This window comes from Malurus melanocephalus, unplaced genomic scaffold, assembly GCF_030028575.1.
Source record: "Malurus melanocephalus ecotype Western Australia unplaced genomic scaffold, MMel_1.1 scaffold_575, whole genome shotgun sequence".
Classification (NCBI taxonomy): domain Eukaryota; kingdom Metazoa; phylum Chordata; class Aves; order Passeriformes; family Maluridae; genus Malurus; species Malurus melanocephalus.
In genome coordinates, this window is record NW_026623807.1 from 109857 (window position 1) to 120212 (window position 10356).

The window sequence follows — 10356 nt, forward strand, 5'->3', positions numbered from 1 at the left end:
CCAGGAACGATCCTGTGGGTTTGGGGTCCCCAGGAACGATCCTGTGGGTTTGGGGTCTCCAGGAACGATCCTGTGGGTTTGGGGTCTCCACGGAGCTGTCCCAGAGCTCCGCCACCCTCACGGAAATAAATCCTCCCTCACGCTGAGGTGGAATTTGTTGTGTTTTGGTTCATGGCCATCGCTCCCCATCCTCTGAGCCTGTGGGATGTTTAATTCATTGATGGATCCCCTCACAGCCCGACCGGGCCCCGCTCAGCCCTCACCCGTCCCCCCGGGCCGCTCCCGGTGCCGCCCGCCCTCAGGGCCCTCCCGGAGGGTCTCACCCGCTCCGGGCCCCGYTTCAGCCGGGCCGTGTCCAACCAAACCCCGCAGGGCTGGGCCGGGGCCGCTCCGCCGCCGCTGCGCCGCCGCCTCATCCCGGTCGAGGCTCCCGTTCCCGGTCCCGATTCCCGTTCCCGGTCCCGTTCCCGGTTTCTGTTCCCCGTTCCGGTTTTTGTCCGTTCCCGGTTTCCCGCTCCCGCTTGGCCCCGCCCCCAACGGGCAGTGCGCATGCGCTATCTGCAGGGGCGGACCAATAGGAAACCGGGAACGGGGCCATTTCCGGAATAAGACCACGCCCAGCGCTATATAAGAGCGGCGGGTTAATGACCGCTGAGAGCAGCAAAACCTGGATCTGGATCAAGACCGGGACCGGGATCAGGATCTGAATCGGGACCGGGACCGGGATCAGGCTCTGGATCTGGACCGGGACTGCTCGGACAGCTCTGAACAGCACCCTACACCCTGTAATAGGGGTCTGAAATGAGATTAAATTAATTTGTCACCCTTGTGGCTGGAGCAGCCTCACCTTGGGCGTGTTTCCATGGGGCATCTCCTCACCTGCAGCTCCCCAGAGCCTTCCCCAGCCCTTCCATCAGGGCACACAAAACACTCGGTTCCAACCGTTTATTCAGGTGAACTGAGCCCGTGTACCATTCTGCGAGCAAGCTGGAACTAATTCTTGATTAAAAAAAGCATAAAAAGCGCCTCTTACTTCCATTCCCTACAGAAAGCACTCGCTGTGTAACAGCTCACGAAGCAGCATCTCGAGGTTTGGGGCTGGCTTTGGGTTTGGGGCTGGCTCTGGGTTTGGGGCTGGCTTTGGGTTTGGGGCTGGCTCTGGGTTTGGGGCTGGCTCTGGGTTTGGGGCTGGCTTTGGGTTTGGGGCTGGCTCTGGGTTTGGGGCTGGCTCTGGATTTGGGGCTGGCTCTGGATTTGGGGCTGGCTCTGGGTTTGGGACTGGCTTTGAGCTGAGCTCATTTTTCATTCACTGCTCCTTGAAGGCCAGCTCGTTCTTCACCTTTCGGGCCATGTAGGCGGCTGTGAGCACAGAACAGGCCACGGTGCCGAGGAACAGCGCACAGAAATCGTGAGCCACGTCCCTCTGCAGGGAGGAGTAAATCTCCCTCCTGRCCTCATAGTCCAACACCACGGCCTCAATCTGCGCCAGCGTGCACAGCACCAGGCACACGTGGAAAATCTGGTGGCTCTGCCCCAAAAAGTGRCACCTGCCCGGGAACCACTTCTCGGGGTAGGGGTGGGAGAAGAAGAAGGCGCCGACGAGGAAGAAAAGCACCTGGCACTTGTGGTAGAGCAGAGCGGGGTCGGGGCGCGCCGAGGCGCAGATGCGGTGCAGCACGGGGCTGATGTCCAGCAGATACGCCAGCCCCGAGGGCAGCTCCTGGCACAGCCGGCCGGGCAGCGAGCAGGAGGGATGGAAACGGAATTTGGCGTAGCAGGAACCAGCACAGGACAGCCAGGCCAGCGCCGCMGCCGCCGGCAGGAAAAACCCCCGCACGCGCCGGTGCCAGCCGGGCTCGATGGCGTAGTAAAAATGACCCAGAGCGCTGCCGTACTGATACACCGCCACCCCCACGTAGTCCATGAAGAAAAAACCATAGTGCCAGAACTCGGATTTGGCCTGCAGCAGGTGGGCCAGGCTGCTGAAGCTCAGGTAGGTGATGGCAGCAGCCAGGATGATGAGCAGSGGCCGGGCATGCGGGTCCTGCCCGAAGTCCACGCGCTGCCCGAGGCTCTGCAGGCGCAGCAGCAGCACCAGTGCAGCCCCCAGATGTGTCCAGACGTTGATGGCTTCGTTGTGCTGCCCGAAGAGCGTGCGGAAATAATAGAGCCAGGGCTGGCGCAGGGGCCGGTAGCCGCCGTGGATGTAGGGCTTCCAAAACACCGGCGGCACCTCGGCGCTGCTGAGCGTGCCCGGGGTGGCCACCGGGAGCTGCCTCATGGTGGTCAAGAGCCGGCYGAGCCTCTCGCTGAGCGCCGTGGCCATGGTGAGGCTCAAATCTGGGTTCTCACTGTGTAAATTACCTTTGGGGTGGAGGAAAAACATTTTGCTGTGGGGTTTTATGGATATAAGTATCAATATAAATATGAATATAAAAAACAATAAAGCAGGGGCTGTTTAAATGCTCAGACTGGGGTTTTCTCCCTCAGAACAGCCTGGAATAAGAATCCCCCAAAACAGTGACAGAAAGGAGGGTGAAGGGAGGTTAAGAATCCCAGGGAACATGGGTTCGGGGTTAAATGACACAATAATGGACACACCAGGACACATCAGCTCTTCCCCACAGTTTGGGAACTGCTAAACAAACCAAAGATCATAAACAAACCTCCCACTCCAGATTTTGCCTCCTGTAAATTGTTTGCAGTGTCTGTCCCTACAAATAACCACAGGCTGTGTTCCCACAGCATCGAGGTGACATGCTCTGCCCCTCGAGGGGGGACATCCCAAAACAGAAATAACCAACCCCACTCACAGAGGATGCAGCTCCTGCATTTGGAGTTTCACCCCCTTTTTTCAGCTCCTGATTTTCCAAGCAGCTTCCCACAAAAACAGCGTGGCCRGAGTGAGTTCATCCTGCACCACTGAGGTCCAGCAGCGCAATCTTTGTGAGCAGGAATTTCCATATTTACATTTGGGAGCTGCTGTCCTTACCCAGATAAAGGCAGCCCTGTCAGCTTKTTCGGCCTTTTCACAAAACMTTATTTTTRTGCCYAAAATGAAMATTTTCCCCCCTCTTTACCTGCTCYTGCTCAGACCAGTCCTGAGGAAAGCCTGCCTCACGTCCAGCTTCAGTGCTGATTTATTCCTCAACCCCTGGCAAGTGCCATCATTKCAGGGACAGGAAAATATCTTCAAAGTTTGGGAACAGGAGGAGGTGGGGATGGGACTGTTTGTTTTAAAAACTCGGTGATTTCCTCATCACAGCCAGTCTGTAACTCGTTCCTGCCCGAATCTGAGGGGCACAGATGCAGAACAAACGGGATTTTGCTGCTTCCCAAACGCCCTTTGCCCACCTGGCCTGGTTAGAGAGACCCCACATCCCAAAAAGCCGCCCTGCCTGGGGCAGAACCTCACCAAAGGCAATTCCAACCCTCCCTGAGCCTCCCAAACCCTCCCAAAAACCTCCTCAGGCTWCCAGGGAAAAAATTCACCTCATGAACCTCTTCCGGACTCACCCTGCACCAAAACAGCCCCGAGCGCTGCCACGGAGAGAGGGCAAAAGCAGAACCTCCCAAGTTCAGCTGTTTTGACCTAAATTCCACGGGCGGTTTGGAAGCAAAGCCTGCCCCCGAGTTGGCCCAGGTGAGGGGAGGGGGCTCAGCTCCGTGCCCGCCCCGTTCCGGCTCCCAGCAGAGGAATTCCTGCGGGAAATGTTCCCGGTTCGGCTCGGGAGATGCTGTGCCAGAGGAGCAGCCAAGCACCAGGCAGGAAAGGGAGCGGTGTTTACTTGAGCTCCTCCGAAACTTGTCGGAGCAGGATTTAATTCGCCCAGCTCTTCCCAGCTCCCGACGCTCCGTTATGAAGGGAGAACATCCTGGAAATCCTTCCCTTGCCCCGATAACACCCTGCGCCTCCCCAGGAGCCGTCAATAACGCACCGAGAGCTCCCGGCGTTTCCTCCGCAGCGTTTCCTCTCCCCAGCAGCATCCACCCCTCCCGCTGAATTTTTCTGTGATGATAAAGACTCGCCCCCGGCTGTTTACATCCCTGTTTGCTCCCGCCACACAGCGGCATGCAGCYTCGGAAAGCCTCGGAAAGCACAGAGAGCTTTCATTTTCAAACTACCACGGCTTTYCTGCAGCTCAGCTCGGCCCCTGATCCACCTGAGCCCCGCGGAGCAGCAGCTCCAGCCCTGCCAAACCTTCTGGGCAGCCCAGGATTGTTCTCCCTCCGCTGGGATTGTTCTCCCTCCCCTGGGATATCCCCCCGGTTCCCCGGGGATGCTCCGGGGCGCGGATGGGGTGAGGATTGCAGGGTTTTAGGGTTTTGTGCCCCCCGGGACCCCCAGCCCCGCCCCGGCACCTGCAGAACGGAGCCCTCCGGGCTGAGCCGCCGCCGCCTCCGGGTCCGCCCCGCTCCGGCCCCGCCGCTTCCTCCGCCCGAGCCCGCGGCTCCTCCCGCCCGGCCCGGCCCGGGGGTCCCGGGGGTCCCGGGGGTCCCGGGGGTCGCGTCCCCCGCAGTCTCTTGGAGCGGCTCCGAGCCCCTGCTGCCCCCTCGCACCGCCCGACGGCTCCGCGTCCCTCCCTCCCTCCCTCCGCAGGTGGAGGAAGCTGTGGAGCTTTTTTTTKTKKTKKYCYTTTTTTTAATTATTATTTTTAAGGAACCTGTTTCCAGCCCAGCTTTCCGCAGGACCCTGAGTTCTGTGCTCCCGCCCCGATCATTCCCGTCCCTCACTCCTCTCCCTCCTCGCACCCCTCAAATCCCCCCAGGAGCACTCGGGGAGCCCGGACCCAGCTCAGGCCCGGCCCCGGAGCCCCAGCTCGGCACAAGCGCGGCACAAACGTGAAGCAGAAGGAAGAGAAGGGAACAGAAGGGCCCGCGCCGAGCGCTGACAGCTCTGGCAAACCCAAACCTCMCATTTAGCGTCGTTTTGGGCTCCAACGCCATTTGGGGTTTGGCAGTGCTGCCATTCTCCTCCCCCGCGTTTGGAGAGAGGAGATAAAACCCCACATGACATTTGGGACGCTCTTTCCTCAGCAGGTAACTACATTAAAATGCAGATYGGGGGGCTGATTGCTAATTATGGCTCATTTTGTACTCGGAGCTGCTCAGGGCTCCCTCCAGCCTCCATTACACAGGGCCAGCTGTTGGGGCTCTCTCCCGGTGCAATGTCCAGCCCTTGGCTCAAAGGTCAGCTCTGTTTTGCTGTCCCCATCGCGGTGTCCTCTGTCACCCAGTGCCCGACAATGCCGGGATGAGCCGCCCCAAAGCCGCCCCATCTCTCCCCAGCAGGGAGCAGCACAGACTCTCTCTTACCTCGGGCTGTGGAGCATCCAAACGCTGCTGGAAATCCCTCGGGAGGACGGGCTGAATTCAGCGTTCTGGGCTTCCAGGAGGGCGGTGCGCCCCTTCTCCACTCGCACAGCTCCAAAGGGCCCGCTGGGACACGGGGAAGCTTCCCGGACTGGGGCTCCTCCATCATCCACACAAGGTCAAGCAGTCCAGGACCTCTGGAATCCCTTAAAAAAACAACTCCCGGCAGGCACGGGGCTGTGCCACCCCCAGGGTTTATCGGGGWTTGTGCTGGGGAGGGTGGGGGTGCCCCTTCCCACCCCGGCTGGAGCCTTGGCACCTCTGGGTGTCCTTAGTGGAAGGGTTTGGGGTGCCATACAGAAATATTGTACCCAATCTACCTAAAAATCACATTTCCTCAGCAATGTTGTACCCAATCTACCTAAATATCACCTTTCCTCAGAACACAAGCACAGCCCCACCTCTTTCTCATCCCCCAGAAAGAACAGAACCAGGTCTGGCTGTGGGCGGGTGCTGTGTTCTATCCCAGCACCTGTGGGTGACACCAACACAAAAATGATTCTTCCCCACAAGAAGCATTTCCCCTTTGGGCAGCCTGACCCTGGCAGCACAGAGCAGGTTTGTGCCCGTGCCCCGGTGCCACACAAGTCCCCATTGAGCAGCACAAGTCACCCMAGGCAGGCTCCCATCAGTCATGTGGGAACAAGGGCCGTTTGTTGGGGTGTCGAGCACGGGGCCCTCGGAACAAAAACACCCGCCAGCTGACACTGCTGAGGTGTCACACAAAGCTCTGATTGTCACAGCCACACAATGCCAGGCTCTGGGGCACAGCAGCCGGGCCCAGGGGAGCTGCTCCAGACCTTCCCATCCACCCAAACCTCAGCTCCTGAAGAAACAACTCGGGATAACAGCACTGTGCAGCTTTATTGAGTCACTCAGTTACAGCAGTATTTTAGCAGACTGGGACAGTCAGAGATTTTTGTTTAAAGTGTAACAGATATTCAGCATGGAACAGTTACTACAGATTCCTTGCACAAAGGTCTTACAGAGCTGATACAGTACTCGCCATCAACCCAGAAGCGAGTGCACTGGCGTAGAAAAGGATGCAACAAGAAGAAAAAGCTACACTGGAAAGACAACACTTTAGAAAAGTGACACATGGAAGGTCTCCCCTCTAGCCCCCAAAGTAAGTGTACAGTTTGGATCTAATTTTACAGTTCTACATCAGTTTCTAGGAAACTTAAAAAAAAAAATATATAACCGAACCAAAACCAAAGATAAAACCACTGGCCAGTACAGTCTTTGGATATTTGGAGGAGGGGGAGAATCAGTTTCCAGAACGGAGTCAGTCGGTCTCGGCCTCGCCGGGATCTTTGCCTTCTTTGTTCTTTCGAACCTCTTCCACATGCTTGTCCTGAAAAACAGCAGTGGGAGCTGTCAGAGCCTGGGAAAGGCTCCCCTGAGGGGCACTGGGGGTACAGGGCAGAGTTTTAGGGGAGAAAGGGAGAGGCTGCTCAGCTCTGTCCACACCAGTGACCCTCCTGGGCACCTTTCCTGGGGGGTTTTACCCATTTTTCCACCAACAGCTTCCCCTGCCAGGGCTCCACACCCACCTTCTCCCGCAAGCGCTCCAGCTTGGCAGCCATTTGTGCCTCACGGTTCTCTTTGTTGGCTTCCATTTTGTGGGTCAGCTTCTCCTCTGCCATTTTGCTGAAGTTGTTGTTCTCCTCGATGGCTTTCTGCAGCACCTCCTTCTCGTGCTCCCGCTTCTCTGCCAGCTGCTTCAGCACTTCTGCCTCATGGGACTGCCAAGACACAGGGGCGGCTGTGAAGGCACAACAGGGGACCCACCCTGGCCACAGGAGCTGCCCCTGGCTCCTGAGAGGATTTTCTGCTGTTTGGCTGCAAACAGAGCTYGGTGCTGCAGGACGGAGCTCCCAGAGCTTCCCCACCCGCCCCAGAACCTGCATTTCACCACCACAAGCTACCTGCAAAGCTCAGCTTCTGTCATTACTTGCAAATCCTGTTAAATGGGATCTTTCTGGGAAGAGAACACTGATTTTTTTGATGTTAAGGTTGATGGAACTTTCCTTGAAGATTTTCCCTTCTCAGAGTGGTGAATCACTGAGATTCAGGTCAGGCTCACTTCAGTCAAAGCCTCACCAGCACCTTCAAGGGCTCCAGGCTGCACCCCCAGCCACATCTTTCATCAGTCAGACAATTTATTCCCAAACTTCTCATTACAGATTCACTGCTGCATTTTCTAGGAGAAAATTAATCTGTTCTGSTGTTAAAAGACAAGAAAAACAGCTTCTTCCTGAAAGAGCTGCCCCTCTCAGCTACGTTTCCTCCCAGTTTTTCTTCAAAATCAGTTTGGAATCAAAGCCATGGTTCTGCAGACCATAACAAWGCTTTGTAAAAGCCCCAGGGATCCCATTAATATTCCATCTGCCATTAAAAAAACTTATCCCAAGCAACAAATAAAAGAAGAGCCCCAAACAGAACAGAACTGGTGGAGCAGAGCTCACTTCAGCTGCTCCAGATTTACCTTGCGTCTCTCCTCTGCAGCTTCCAACTTCTTCTGGATCTCCTCCAATGACACATCCTTCTTCTTGGGGGGAGACAGAGGGAATTCTGGCACAGCTTCTTTCGAGCGGGGGCTGAGGATCAGCTCAAAGGCCTGCCCAGAGGCTCGCTTCTCCAGTTCCTTCACCTGGATATCTGGGAATGAGGGGAAAAAAGCAAAAAAAGAGAGTATTTTATCCAGGAACTGGCTCAGCCAGTTAACAACAGCCTTCCAAAATTCAGCACCACCTGATGGAGGGCATCCAGGACAAGAGTTTTGTTTTCAGCATGGCAGTGCTGTTGAAAAACGCAGAAATTTTCTTTGTAATCCTTCCTCGATCCTACATCACCCAAACATCCGATGCTTTATTTTAGCCTTCAACATCCCAAGTCATGGAAACAAGTTGATTAGTTCAAATTAAAACTCAGTCTTCCTCCAAGGACAAACCTGCGGATGAATTTCCAGGCGTTTGCCTGACACCTGAGAGAGCCAGGAATTAAAAAAAACCCCAGTTTTTAGAGGAATCTGCAAAGCAGGGTTCTCTCTCCCAAGGCTGCACCAGGCACGTCAGCCCTGCACGGTATCAGCTGCACCCGCGTGGTCCCCAAGATGTCTCGGTGACAGTCAGCTCTGCCGAGGGAGCAGATGGCTGCAGGGAGCTGAAGCCCATCTGCTGCCAGACTCCTCTTTTGGGGTGTTTTCACAACCACCCAGCTTTAACAGCCTCACCCAAGATGGGTGAAAAGCCTAGTGACAGCAGCTTATTTCACTAGATTTGATTTTTAAGTTATCCCCGAGGAAATTAAGAGGCAAAAAAAGAAGATAGAACAGCATTGAGCACATAATTCCACCTACCAGAAGTAGCCATGGCCAAGAAAATAAGACTCCAAAAGCCAACCCTGGGAGAAGATCAGTCGGTTGGGTTCCTAGATAACAAAGAGATGTGCCTTTCAACAGCCAGCACAGGGATCCTGTTCCTTCTAACAAAAACTGCTAAACATAATTAGAGCTGCTAAACAAAAGGCAGTCAAGGTAGGTCACTGCAGTCAGTGATTCCAGGCGTTTTGTGGGGATGATGGACAGTGCTGGGAATACCAGAGAGATTATGGAATTACTGGTGTTGCAGGATCTGAATGACATTCAAGCATCTTCAGTCGGTTTCATTCCACCGTAATTAAGATAATCAAACAAAGACCCCCGTTTTACTACGGCACTGTGGAGATTTCACTGCTCTCACAYACAGATAAGAGCTCTCTGAATTAAAAAATGACGCACCACAGGACAGCACAGCCAGGATTCCTGCTACTCCCGAAGGATCTGAAATGTGCGCAATCGAGCTCATTTAAAATTCGGTTTTAATTGCGCAGCTCAAGTCAGATGCTTCACACCGCGGCAGACAGCGAGGGCGCACACCGCCCAGGACACCTTGTTAAAATGGGGCGTCGTAAAAAAATGCCACAAAACCATCTAGAAACCGTGAATTTTTTTTTTTTTTTTTTTTTGGGGGGGGGGTCGGGGGGGGCGCGCCGGCGGGGCCGGGGGGGGGCTGGGGCGCGCAGCGGGCGGCGCTGGGACCGCGCGCCCCCGGCCCCGGGCCACGCCCACCCCGCGGCCGCAGCCAATCGGAGCCGAGGCGCCGGCCGAGGCCCCGCCCCCGCCCCTCCAACCGCACCGAATTCAAACCGCCGGGGAGAGCGCGCGCGCGCCCGCGCGCGAGGGGGCTCGAGGGAGGGGGCGGGGCCAACGCCAACATCCGGGCACCTGCCGCCCCCCGCCTCAGGTGCGGGGCCGCCCCCCCCTCCGCCTCAGCCCCGCAGGGGCGAAGGGGACGGGGAGCACCGGGGAGAGATATGGGGACCGGGGGCTGAGAGAGGGTCCCCCACGGCTCGATGGCGTTGGGGCGCGGTCGCCCGGACACCGCCCCTTCCCCACTAACAATGGCGGGGAGGGGAGGGGGCGCCGCTGCAGCGGTTAGGGCGTCGCCCCTCGCTGAGGGACAATAGACACCCCGCTCCCCTCAGCGATCGGGGCGCGGGGAGAACACGGACACATACGAGGAACCCCCCCCATTGTCTCCCTTCCCTTTGTCACCGCGATGTCCAAAAACCGGGCGGCGACGCGATGCCCGCGAGCGGCGACAAAAACGACCCCCGTCCCGAGGGCCCGCAAAGCGCCCCGCAGCCCCCCCTCACCTTGACACCCACCCTTTSGACCCGTCCACCGCTCGCATCAACGGAACACCGAACCCCGGCGGAGCACTGACGCTTCCCCCCTCCTTCCTTTGCCTTCTCCAGATGCGCAGGGCGCGGCGGGTGGGCCCGCGGCCGCGGCCCGCTCGAGCCCGTTCCCCCCCGCTCAGCGGCCCCGCCGCGCACCCACCTGCCCGCACCGCCGCTCCGGCCACACTCCGCTCGCGCCCGCCCCGCCGCGCACAAAAGCGCCAAACAAAGGCACGTGACCCGCCCCGCCCCGCCCCG

The 10356-nt window shown here is 57.3% G+C and overlaps 2 protein-coding genes across 6 annotated transcripts in view; both read right to left on the reverse strand.

The window, feature by feature from the left end:
- Window positions 1-912: 912 nt before the first annotated feature.
- On the reverse strand, window positions 913-4433 carry PAQR7 (progestin and adipoQ receptor family member 7). Of its 4 annotated transcripts, none has more exons than XM_057382586.1 (2): window positions 4363-4433; window positions 913-2364 (listed from the first exon to the last, which is right to left on the reverse strand). In XM_057382586.1, the coding sequence occupies exon 2, from the start codon at window positions 2324-2326 to the stop codon at window positions 1307-1309; it is 1020 nt and encodes a 339-aa protein (XP_057238569.1). In that variant the 5' UTR covers window positions 2327-2364; window positions 4363-4433; the 3' UTR covers window positions 913-1306. The 4 variants fall into 4 exon arrangements, with proteins under 4 accessions (XP_057238569.1, XP_057238567.1, XP_057238570.1 ...); XM_057382584.1 differs by lacking the exon at window positions 4363-4433 and adding an exon at window positions 3939-4339; XM_057382587.1 differs by lacking the exon at window positions 4363-4433 and adding an exon at window positions 3517-3589.
- Window positions 4434-6218: 1785 nt separating this feature from the next.
- STMN1 (stathmin 1) overlaps window positions 6219-10356 on the reverse strand; it is a 5560-nt gene continuing 1422 nt past the window's right edge. The window contains exons 1-5 of one of the 2 annotated variants that reach the window (XM_057382580.1): window positions 10259-10334; window positions 8735-8805; window positions 7862-8034; window positions 6927-7118; window positions 6219-6727 (exon numbers count right to left, since the gene is read on the reverse strand). In XM_057382580.1, coding sequence (XP_057238563.1) covers window positions 6659-6727; window positions 6927-7118; window positions 7862-8034; window positions 8735-8747 — 447 coding nt within the window. In that variant the 5' untranslated portion in view covers window positions 8748-8805; window positions 10259-10334 and the 3' untranslated portion in view covers window positions 6219-6658. Of the gene's footprint in view, window positions 6728-6926; window positions 7119-7861; window positions 8035-8734; window positions 8806-10258; window positions 10335-10356 lie in introns of those variants that run through there. The other variant, XM_057382581.1, reaches the window with a different exon arrangement.